This window comes from Manacus candei, unplaced genomic scaffold (genome assembly GCF_025592945.1).
Source record: "Manacus candei isolate 608988 ecotype Guabito, Panama unplaced genomic scaffold, ASM2559294v1 h1tg000034l, whole genome shotgun sequence".
NCBI classification, from domain to species: domain Eukaryota; kingdom Metazoa; phylum Chordata; class Aves; order Passeriformes; family Pipridae; genus Manacus; species Manacus candei.
The window spans coordinates 5514599-5526761 of record NW_026138082.1 but is presented as its reverse complement, the minus strand read 5'-3'; the positions used below and the strand labels follow the sequence as shown (position 1 = coordinate 5526761).

General features: G+C 36.7%; 1 protein-coding gene across 8 annotated transcripts in view; it reads right to left on the bottom strand.

Moving 5' to 3' along the window:
* The window catches only part of PTPRK (protein tyrosine phosphatase receptor type K), a 395313-nt gene that overhangs the window by 218175 nt on the left and 164975 nt on the right, over positions 1-12163 (bottom strand). For all 8 annotated transcript variants that reach the window (XM_051792097.1, XM_051792099.1, XM_051792101.1 and 5 more), the window contains exon 4: positions 597-678. In XM_051792097.1, the coding sequence (XP_051648057.1) occupies positions 597-678 (82 nt within the window). The remainder of the gene's footprint in view (positions 1-596; positions 679-12163) is intronic.

The following is a 12163-nucleotide window of genomic DNA, read 5'->3' as shown; positions in this document are numbered from 1 at the left end:
TTTCTTCCTCACAACTTTTTATTTGTAGAAGATTCTCATTATCACAATTTGTGTTTGCATGTGTGTAATTATTCCCCAGGATTAAGAAGGAAAAGGCAAAAACAAATGTCTGAAGTCTGTCCACAAAAAAAAATAAACAGAATGCAATCCCTCTGTAGTTCAATAGCCCTTTTACTTTCTTTTTTTTTTAAATCTATTGTGCCTGTTTAGAATTAAAAAAAAAGAGAAAAAAGAAAAACGGCATGAAATCTGATAAACCTCCTACAAGCATCTGCCAATTCAGTTTTCTTTAACAGTGAGTACACATATTAACATTAAAACCCATTTTGATTATGCACACCAACTACAGTATGACTAAAAAGACACTGAAGAATTCCTGCTTTTTTATCCCTGTATAATTTACCTCTGGCAGAAAAAGATTTTACCCAGACAAATCACTATTGCAACACTACATTTCCTCCTGGAAGCTGCAACAAAAATACTATTGAAGGAAAAAAGAACATCAGTGATCAAGTGATGAAAACTGAGCAGGCCACAACAATATCAAATATGTCCTGAACAGACAGAGAAAAATGCAGCTCTTAATCATTACTTACCACAAGGGTAACTCAGGACCTGGATGTCATCAATGGCAATGTAGCCCTTTCTCCCATCTGAGACTTCGGCTTCAAATATTACCTGTCAAAATGAAAGAAAAAATGTTTACAACACTCATTTCTACAGAATTCCCCCAGTGGCAAGTGTGTAGATATAAGACACATTGCCTTTTTCATTTAGTTGAAGTTCCTATCAGGTTTGACAACTGAATGGAATATTTATTACTCAGTGTATTGCAGTTCCATACTATTCATATACATGACTTGCTTTGGATTTGCTGCTCATAGCACACCAGAAAAACATGTTTATTACCTCAATTAATGGCATGCTGCTTTCACTCAGTTAAATGTACAAACATGATTCAATTCTAAAAAAAATGCCATTACTTTGAAACAGGTAAGATATCAGCACACAATGGATCGACCAATTTTAACAAAATTTTATCATTCTTGTTGGGGGTCCCAATATAGTCCACAGTCTCCTGTAACCTTCTGCAGAGCAGTTGCACAGGGAAACATGCAGCAGTACAGAAATAGTGCGGCACTCCCCAGTGGCAACAAAAAGAACAGCTGTAGCATGAGATTTATGTAATAATTGTTAACTTCATTCTTCATTCTTGCAAGATAATGTGGAAATTTCTGTGTATGAAGAAAAAGAGAAGACTATTTTCACATCCAGCATCTTGATCCACTTCAAATGGGCAGTAACAACAAAGAACTGCTCTTGGATGGCTCCAGAGACCGGAACTAGATTTTGCTACAGAAGTACCAAAACATTACCAACTGACAGAAATGACCACTTCAGTCTCAAGAGAGTCCTTGGAGCAAGCAGCTCCTGTAAACCTCCAGAGTTCCTTGTGGACCACTCATTCACAAAAATACCCTCTTCAGCAAGACACCTGAAATTTATGCAACTTGACTCTGTACACTGCATCAGGTACACTTCCGTGTTCTTATGTTCCACTCACTGAATTTCCTCACCTTTACATCCCATCCAGACGTGAAGCGCAATTTATCTCCCCACCACAGGAGGCAGGGATCCCAGGTGGTCTGTTTACACCCAGAGATAATTTCAAAACCTCAAACAGGGAAAAATAAGGAAAACTTCCGAGGAAAGGTGGCTATGGACATGTTAATGATGTGGTTCACAGCATTCCCAAACTTGTGCTTTGACTGCAGAAAGAGGAAGCCTTTGGGGCACATATATTTTGACAGCACTGGACTACAATCCTCTTCCAGTTTCTCCAGAAGTTCCCCTGAAGACTGCATTTCTAACCCCTTTCTTTTTTTTCCTTTTTATTTTATTTGCACCCAAATGCAATTAAGTTGCAAAACCCACTTCATTCTCTGCCTCTTCCTCCTGCCTTGGCCAACAACAGCTTGATGAAAATTAATTTAGTGCCTCAGGGTCCTACTTTCACAATGCCCCTTGTCCAGTGACCTCTCTGACCAAAGCACTATTTGACAGTGTCCACTTACTCCTCAGACATCTTCAGAGAGCTGGCACTTGTTCCCAGTAAGGAGTATCAATATTAATATTGATTAATCATATTTTTATTTAAATGGTTACACGATGTGGAAGACAACTCAGTAAGAAATAAACATTATATCTAAATCTCTTCTGGAAGACAAGTTTCTTTACAATACAATACAGTTCTATAACGTACACAAACTCCAAAAGCACATTGTTTCTCAAAGTCCAGTTAAGAAATTTGAGCATCAATGTTAAGAACTGGACTAAATTTACATCTCACTCTAACTGGGTTGTTAGTAATTTATTTGGAAGTAACTTAGATCCAGTTCCCAGGGAAGCTTGGCCTATGTAAGTGTGTCCTTCTCCTGTATGTTGATACCTTCCCACACTGGGTGTCACAGAAGAGAAACTTACCTTTCCTGGAACACAGCTGGGAATTAATTTACTTGGGTTTTTCTACCTCTACAAGATTAATGTAAGTAATCTCCACCTACCAGGAGTAGGAAGTTATCAAAAAAGGAGAAATTCACAGGAATTGGTAAGATTAAATCAAGGAGATCCATGGGAAAAACAAACAAACAAACAAACAAACAAAATCCCACAACACAACAAAACAGAAAACACGAAGAAATATGGAAAGGTAAAGTCTATGAAAAGTTATAAGGTATAATGTTTACAAGATAAGCAAAAGAAAAATGCAATAATTAAAAAGACAGATATTAGAGAGCTGAGATTTCATGTATGCAGTACTAAATTATTATTATTTCCCTTCATAATTGGTATAAATACAACCATGAAACATTCATAATTATAGACACAATATAACAAAAGGTGCAGCTCAAAAAAAATTATTATCAGGTTTTAATTTAATAACATCTGTTCACATTTAAAATTGGAAGTAGAAAAGGGGAATTGCATATATGGGTGAAAACCTATAAAAAGCAATTTTAAATGCTGACAAGTTAGACCAGAACCTGGGGTTGTTCTTTTCCTCAGATAAGCATACACTACTTGAGAAAAAACAGATTGTTGAGCTATTCCTTTCACCAGAGGAGGCTTATCCTAATAAGACACTAGTGCTTTGGGAGTGAATCCCGCACTTCATCTGCACTGCTGTTCAGTTTACAGTCCTAGAAAGAATGGCTTCAACACTTTCATTTTAGCTGAAAAATAATTCAGATTATCACTCTAGCCAGAAAACATTAGTTGTCTGTGCAACTATAAATGTCCTTCCACTTATTACAATCTAATTGCATGCTCATCTAGTGCACTTCTGAGAGATGCTCACTTCCTTTAACGGAAAGGAGAGAGAGAGAGATCGTTTCCACAGGATGAATTGGGCTGGCACAGAGCAGGGCTGTAGAGACAGCTATCCTGTCTCATTTGTACCAGTGTTGCCACAATGAATGAGAAAGGGAAACACTGAATCATTCAGGTAGTTCAAATGCTACTCAAAGGAATTAGATTTGATCCCTGAATTTTCTACACAGTTCCAAGGTGATACTCAAATGTTATTTAACTCTCCAAATAAAATTGCATATCCGTGTTTATGAAGTGCCTACATTCACATGCAAATGAAGATCTAGTGTCAGAACTCCCTGAACTGGATGTACTCCTACATATTTAGAGATTCCCAATGTATCTCTTGTCTATATATTGGGCCATTTTCTCCCTAAAACCATGCAAGCTTTTAGTGAACACAGTATCATTTGGAAAGATCCACGACAGCATTGAAACATTTCCATTTGTCTGGTTTGTACAGACTTCCTTCGATGACCTAAATCTGACAAACTGATCCCAGTCACCCTTCTATATTATTCACAACTTTGTAGACCTCTATTATACATCCCCAAGTAATTTTGCCTCAAATTTGAACAGTCCCAGATTGTTCAATCTCATATAAGAGCCATTTGATTATACTCATCCTTCTCTCTAAAGCTCTTTCTAACTGCACTATATTCTTTGAAGATAATGAGAGCAGAGCTGGCACACAGTAACCAAAATACGGGTGAGTCATAATTTATACAACAGCACAATATTGTTATCTAATTTATACTGACTTTTTTAACCATTCTTAACACTTCATTTCCTTTTTTTTCACCATCACTGGGCTCTATGCTGACATTTTTATGAACCCCACAATGATTTTATGCAGTGTGCATTACTTTATATCTCATTATCTACACTAAAATGTGCCTGTTATTTTATTGCTCAATCACTCACAGTTGGAGATACTGTGATGGTCCTTCCACAGGACCTTACAATTACATACTGTCCTTGCTATTCCAAAGTAGCTTTCACCAACAAACTTGTCTTTGCACTGTTCTCTGGCACCCACTCTGGTCCCATACGAACATGCTGAAGGGCATAAATTTCCATAGGATGCCTTGGTGACTACTTCAAGACATCTTGACAATTTATTTCTACTTTCTCTTTTTCCTCCTAAACAATTATGTATTTATGGAAGTATATCATAGAATGGCATCTTAGCTTCACTACAAGCTTGTGTAGAGGGGCATTTGGAAACCTAACTAGACTCTATCAATCACATCACCCTTACCTATGTGTTTGTCAACCCCTAAAGGACTCTAAGTTGAAAATTAGGTGGATGATGTGCAATATAGAATAAAATAAAAAAAAAAATGACAGATGTGATATATATATATAGTCTCAGAACCCCATATCACAAAATTCTTCTCCCACCTCCTAACCTTCCTCATTGCTATACTAATATTAACCATCACCAACAATATATTCCTCATATATTATTCCTTATAATATTCCAATATTATTTATTGGCTGAGAGGGAGTCAGGATCATATCATTCCCTCTAACTGGATGATGACATGGCCAAGCAGAAGCCAATGCTGCTGTACTTCAACCCATACTCTACAACCATGTTGGAGATATCGGATTTATTCTCTGTATAGTATGACTAGCCTCCACAATAAATATCTGAGAAATTCAACAGTCCTCCTCCACAAACCAGACTCTGCTACTCCCCCTTCTAGGTCTCATTTTAACCACCACAGGAAAATCTGCTCGATTTGGCCTCCACCCATGACTACAGCTGCCATAGAAGATCCCACCCCACTATCTGCCCAACTTCACTCCAGCACCATAGTAGTAGCCAAAATTTTCTTACTCATCCACACTTACTCCATATTCTGTAACAACCAAAATGCCCTTACCTTATGCCTCTGCATAGGTGCCCTCTCCACACTATTCACCACCACATGTGCCCTAACCCAAAACATTGCCTAACCCAAAACAATTATTGCCTTCTCCACATCAAGCCATCTAGGCCTAATGATAGTTACAATTGGACTAAACCTCCCTCAACTATACTTTCTACATACCTCAACCCATGCATTCTTTAAAGGGATATTATTCCTTTGCTCTGGGTCTATCATCCATGTACTTTTCAGACCCCAGCTTTAAAATGCAGATGATGAAAATCACTATTCATCTAATATTTCAGAAATAAATGTTTTGAACAACTTAAGTACTCAACAGTATTTGAATGCAATGGGAGAAGTAGCAATTATTACAGGAGAGACTCCTACGCAGGTTTAGTTGTTAAGAAATACTCAAACCTTCACATTCCTTCACAGCCCTAACAATGCATCCTGTAATCACCATGAAGGCTAAGCCCGAACTTGCAGGAATATAAAAAAGGTACTTTTTAAGGACTGGCCTCACTGAATTTTTAATTCTTGCCAGGATCCAAAAGTTTAGGTATCAGCACCATTATTAGCTCATTTGAGGCACTGATCAAAATAAGGACTCCCAAAGCATAGCTAGTCCATTAAGTACAATCATAGTCAGAAAAGAGGGAAAAAAACTTTGCAGCCCAAAGCCTACCTTTAGGAACACATTTCTTCCTAAGTTTTGTAAAAGCTGTTTTCTTGTAAGCGATATACCACCACCACCACCGAGCAGGATACTTTCAGTACAGTTTAAGACCTTCCTTGTCCTTTCTCCATTTGACTAGTTTTCTGGCTACTCACGGTAGTGAAGGAGGCAGAATCTCCCACAGTTTTGACAGCAGTCCTGTCACACCACCATGTATATAAAGCTAACATCAATTAGACAAAAATTAGTATTAAAAGGTTTAGTTACAATAGAAATGTAGTGTTTCATTGACTAATTTTTCCTGCTAGACTCTAATACATTGCATTAGAGAGAGGTGAAGAAGAATTTTTGATGGAAATAAAAAAAAATTTTAAAAAGGAAAAAATCAGATATTGTAGTTTCCACACAGCATTCAACTTGTAACATATTTTTTGTTCCTGCATAGTAGGGCTTCTACTAGCTTAATTACCTGAAATCAAACTTGTAGATGGGTGAATTCCAATGCTTGGTGGAAAGGTGTATTAGAGAGCTGTATGCAAATACAAGGCATCATGTCTGTGATAAACCACAGTAAAAGCACAGTACAACACACACAAAAAAATCCCAACAAAAAACAAACAAAAACCCCCTCACCAACTGAACAAAATACACACAAAAAAACCCCAACCAAACTTCAACTAGAGCATTACTGGAAACTTCGTGCAATTCTAGTGCACATAATCCAGATTATGTGCATTTTTATTTTTGGTACTTCCTACATAATTTTTATTCAATTTGTGAATAAAACAAATGAATTACTTAACATCAAAGGAAGAAGGGGAGCTATATTAACTAACTTCTTTAGGTGTGAGTTATATCAACCTCCCCAGATACAAACCTTTAAAGGTTTTCCTAAGAATATAAAAAGAAAACATAATAATTTTTTTCTACTTCATACACATCTCTTTTTTTGGTTAATTTTCAGTTTTGTAAAAGCACAGTAGGGTGACTACAGATATACTTGAACCTACTACTTACACTAAAATGATTAAGATTAAACGGCATATAGAAGCAAGTTTGTTTTGTAGTAAAATAATTTTCTGTAGATGAAAAGCCATGAACAGCAACACCAGTTATACATAAAACAGTAACCAATCCTATTCACTGACAAGCTTCTAGCCCAATCCAGTGCTTTTACAGTGTTAAAGGCATTTTAAAACACTAAATCAAAGGTTTTAATTACCAAGAAACTAAAAATTAATATAAACGTGAAAACAGTGTCATGTTACAAAAGAAACACTTAATGGAAGCTAGCTGAAAGAAAGGGACAGCTAAAGAAATCTTATCTAACATATAAAAATTTTGTTGACAAAAAGCATTTCCCTTGTGAAAGTTACAAATAATTTTGCTGAACTAATTTAGAATTCATGAAAACATAATTACTTCCATTTGAATGCTTAAGTAGTACTGTGAGGCAGCCTTTGCTGCTGACAGGACCCAGGATAACTTCCAGCACAGCAAATCAAACACTTGGGTGAAAACTTTGGGATCTCAAGTCTGCCAAGTCAGCTAACACCCTATCACTTCTTTTTTCCTCAAAAACACACCTCCTGATATTGAAAACCAAAGGATATAAGGTTATCTGCTCACTAGTATCCTTACCAGCTGAGCTGGTCATCTCAGATTCTTTGAGCATCTTACAATCACCTACAAGGAGCCTTGACATTCACACCCTCAAGTTATACTCAAGCTCCCCTTAACATAGGGATACCTACACCAGCAAGATTCATCTCAGTTCCTGCTCTCTGGTGAGGAATCACACAAAACATGCCTCCAAAGGCTCCTAAAGGCTAATCCTTCAGCGAATTTATTAGTTGTAAGTCAAGCCATCTAGCCACCTACCCACCCAATCCCCAGGCAAAAAAAGGAGGAAAAAAAAAAACAACTCACACCACAATACAGAAATTGTCTCTTTACATTTAAGAAAGAACTTTCAGTGAGCCAAACAATATAAAAATGAGGAAAGATAATAACAATGTTTTACCTCCACAAACAAGATACATGTTCCAGGAAAACACATTATTAATATGAAGCATAATAAGCCTTTGAAATGACACAGTTATCCAGTGGCAGGAAGAGCCAGAAATTAGACTCAGAGACCCTGGAAAACACTGTGTTAGTAAAGAACACTGGAAAAAAAATTCCCTGAACTTATCTTTGCTTACTTCTCATAAGTTGCTTATGCCAAATGTTTCTAGACTCCTGCCTAGAAAATGTCTGGATGAAGCACTATACATGGATGAGTTACAGCTGCTCTGGCTTTGGAGCTGCAGTAGTTTATCATGTGGGAACACTTACAGTCTTATAAAAACCCACCCTGCTCTTGACTGACTGAAGAACTTGAAGAAAAAACATTCTTACATAGCCCATAAACACCAGATCTTCAATACACCAAAACATTTATTTAAGTGTGAAAGTTCTTAAATGATTGAGATTTAAAAATAACAGTAACACTGCATACAAAGGCATGACTTTTAACCATGAGCAATAAAGACATTAATAGCATTGTAAGTCATGACATTTAAAAGCTAAAATGGGGAAAGTAGCCATACGAGAAGTTAAGGATCAATATGAAATACTTAATACTTTGCTTATTTTTGTGATATACCAAAACCTTAAGAAAACACTTTCCGTAGTGCAGAAGCAGTCCTTTTGAACATCGCTAGCTACTTGAAAATGCAGCAATACAAGCCTGGCATGATGCTGTTTTTTCAAGACTAGGGCAGAGGTCAGTCCTTTTTGACTTTCAGTGACCTTTGAGAATTCCCTATTATGTGGAAAAAATTTTATTTATTTTTTTTGTAAATATGCTCTGTCTCAAACCATATATATTCCCAGTCAAATTACTGACACATTTGAACACTCTTGGTAATCATACCCATTATCTCTTGAAATAATATCTGCATTAGCCAGCATATTCGGGGGGCCACATAGCTGAAAAGGAGTTGGCAGAAAAGGACAGAAGTGCCATGGTAAATACCAAGTTCAACATGAACCAGCATTGTGACCTTGTGGCAAAGAAGACCAAATGGTATCCTGGGCTGCATTAAAGTGTTGCCAGCAGATCAAAGGAGCTGATCCTTCCATCCAGCACTGGTGAGGCCACACCTGGAGCGCTGAGCTCCTCAGTACAAGAGAAACGTGGACACAGTGAAGAGAGCCACTGAGTGAAGGGCCAGAAAGATGATGAAGAGATGCAGCATCCCTCAGATAAGGAAAGGTGAGACAGCTAGGACTGATCAGCCCAGAGAAGAGAAGTGTCACGGGGATCTCATCAAAGTATATAAAAACCCAAAGAGAGAGTGAGGACAGAAACAGTGTGACAGGACCAAACACACACTGTAGTTTGGATTGCATATCATCCCTTTTTCATTAGGAAGTGTAAATTGAAAGGTTTCATGTATGCACTTTGCAATCATTAATATTTACTACATAAATTCTGCCAAAATGCCAGCCACTGACTAATACCTGCCCCTTTTACTAAAATTCCTGCCCATGAACCATCTGTAGGACAATGGAAGCAATATTTGTATAAGTCACCTGGAAAGATTTGCTATCCCCTTCCACTAGTAGCTAATAAAAATGTAATATCATCTATCAACAAAGTTTTGAGCTATGAAAGGTTCTCCAGCAACCATTTTGAGCCATGACAAATGTTATCCATAACCATGGAGAAGCAGAGACTTTTCCAGAGGGCAGGGCAATCTTGCCCCATTGTCTGCACTTGAGGATGGGCTCACAGAGATTCGTTGCCAAATGCTGAATGTGAATAAGCAAGTTTTTTAAAACCCAAAGCTCAAAATCTGTTGTGTTAATTTCTATTTGTTTTCATGTGAGAATACAAGCCTAAATGATCATGCTGCCCTGCATTATGGAGCTGATTGATATGGTAACTCCTAAATTATCTTGTATGCTCTGTTATATACTTTCTTGTTTGATTGTTTTGCAGCTCAAAGCTTTTCTGTGTTTTGATTTAATGAACCAGAAGTTTAGGAGGGCAGTTGTTACTGCCTTTTTGGTGATGACCGTTTGTTTATCAGCAGTGACTACAGACCCAAGAAATCCATATATTTATGAAGGCTAATCATAGGACCTTAACTTACAGGTGGAACAATTGTATGGAGGAGGCAGCACATGCAAGTTCTCCAGAAGCAGACTGACAAACAAATCAAGTATAAAATGGCTTTTGTCACAGTGAAGCAATGGAATGCAGTTCAATTTTGTTAACCAGGACTTCATTGCTTCATAGTAGTTTTGAACAAATCAGTTTGACAAGCTACACCTTTACTTTACTGTAAGTAGCATAATTTCCACATTGGGTTAGGCTAGAACAACCTCAAGCCATGCCTAACAACTGGTTCAACTCCTTTTTTCTGTTCCTACCACAGTTGAAAGAAATTAACTGCTCATGGTTGGTAAAGTGAAGGTAAAGTCTATCAAAGCCACATTTGTGAATGAAAAAGCAAAAAAACCAGTTGTTTCTCAAGAGCATGATGTATTGAAAATGAAAACCTGAAGAAGAAAGAGGTTAAAGTTGTGCTTCTGTCTTCATAAACTGATACACCTTAAATAATAAAAAAAAAAGCTAGAATACATCTCCATAGATACACAATGATATCCATGGATTTTTCTCATGAAATTTAATTTTGTGAAGTAAAAAAAAAACCCTAATCCTCAAACCAAAAACCACCCCAAAAAACCAGCCAAACAAAAATCACTAACTGAATCTTCCAAAGTACATTACCTGACATCCTTGTACAGGTCATGTCTAGGGTGTACACTTGGGACCAGGTTTTGGTGATTTTGCGTTCAGTGAGGCTACCTAACAAGACCACAGAGAGAAAGACCTTGAAAAGGCCTCCAGACAAACCAGATATGCCAGACCTCCAGATACTCAGATTCAATTTCAACAAGTCTCTCTGCAAATTATCTTCCTACTTCTGAAAACATTAGAGCAGGAACATTGAAACCATTTAAACTGTCACTACTACTTGGTTATATGCAATATTACATGTCTTGCTTAATGAAATCAGACATGTCAGATTAATTCCCTAATTTTCTACTTAAAGCAGAAACTTGCATGAGATTGTGATAGTGAAATACTTCTTTTTCCAAGTGCTTCTACATCAGAAATAGGTAGTAAAGATGAAGCACCAAAAGTAATAGCTGTGGAATCTGTGATACTGATTAGGTAAACATCAGTCAGGAATGATACAGATCTAGTTTACCCCACCACTGGCCAAGGCCGATATGTTATATTAACTCAGAAGGGATTCTCCAAATATGTTTTTCTGGGATATTTTTAGAGCTTTCAGAAATTATATCATTAATAATAAAAAAATTAAATACAGAATCTGTAGTTTCTTCAATTTATTTGGAGCAGAAAGCTAAAGCTATTCAGCTTATATTCTATATCTATAGATGCTATAGTTGATATAGCTCAACAAATGAAACTGGATCAAATCAGAGAAGACAAGTTACTGACATGTCAAGTCAGGCACATCTCACTAAGACAAAAATTAACAAGACAGAGACTTGGGGGCAAAGAACTTCCTCTGTCCTCCTTAAAACCCTTGAATATATCTAATAAAGTCTTATTAGTCGTTTTCCCTCCTATCTTTCTGCTGTTGATCAATCTGCTACATCAACTAGCCTTTGAACAAACAAACTAAAATGAAAAGTCAAACAAAAGAATGATTAATCCAAATTCAAGGGAAAAAGGTCTCTCTGTTCTCAAAACAAATCCATTTTTATTTTTTAAGTATTTAAGATTAATACTGAGCAGATCTTTGTTTCTTTTATAGGTGTACCACATAAGTTATTTCAGCAATTTTGGCTACTAAGACAAGTAGTGCTTCTATCTCTGGTACCGCACAGAAATGTATCATTTTTCTCCACAGATAAAGGAAGGCAAAAATACTGCCAAAATGAATATTGTCTCTTGAAAGACAGAAATAACCAAGAACCATTCATAATCACATCCTTTGAACTTTTTCAGGATAAAGCACCAACTTGTTTTTTAAATTATTCAGAAAAATAGCTATGGAACACCAAGCAATTACTATTCTTGAAACAGCTTGGGGTTTATAACCAGTAGAGCAAACCTACCATAGCTTCTTTTAATTTGAAACACACGTTTTTAATGTGCCTATAAAATAATTTTCTAATAGATGGATTATTAAATGGCAGAAAAAGATTT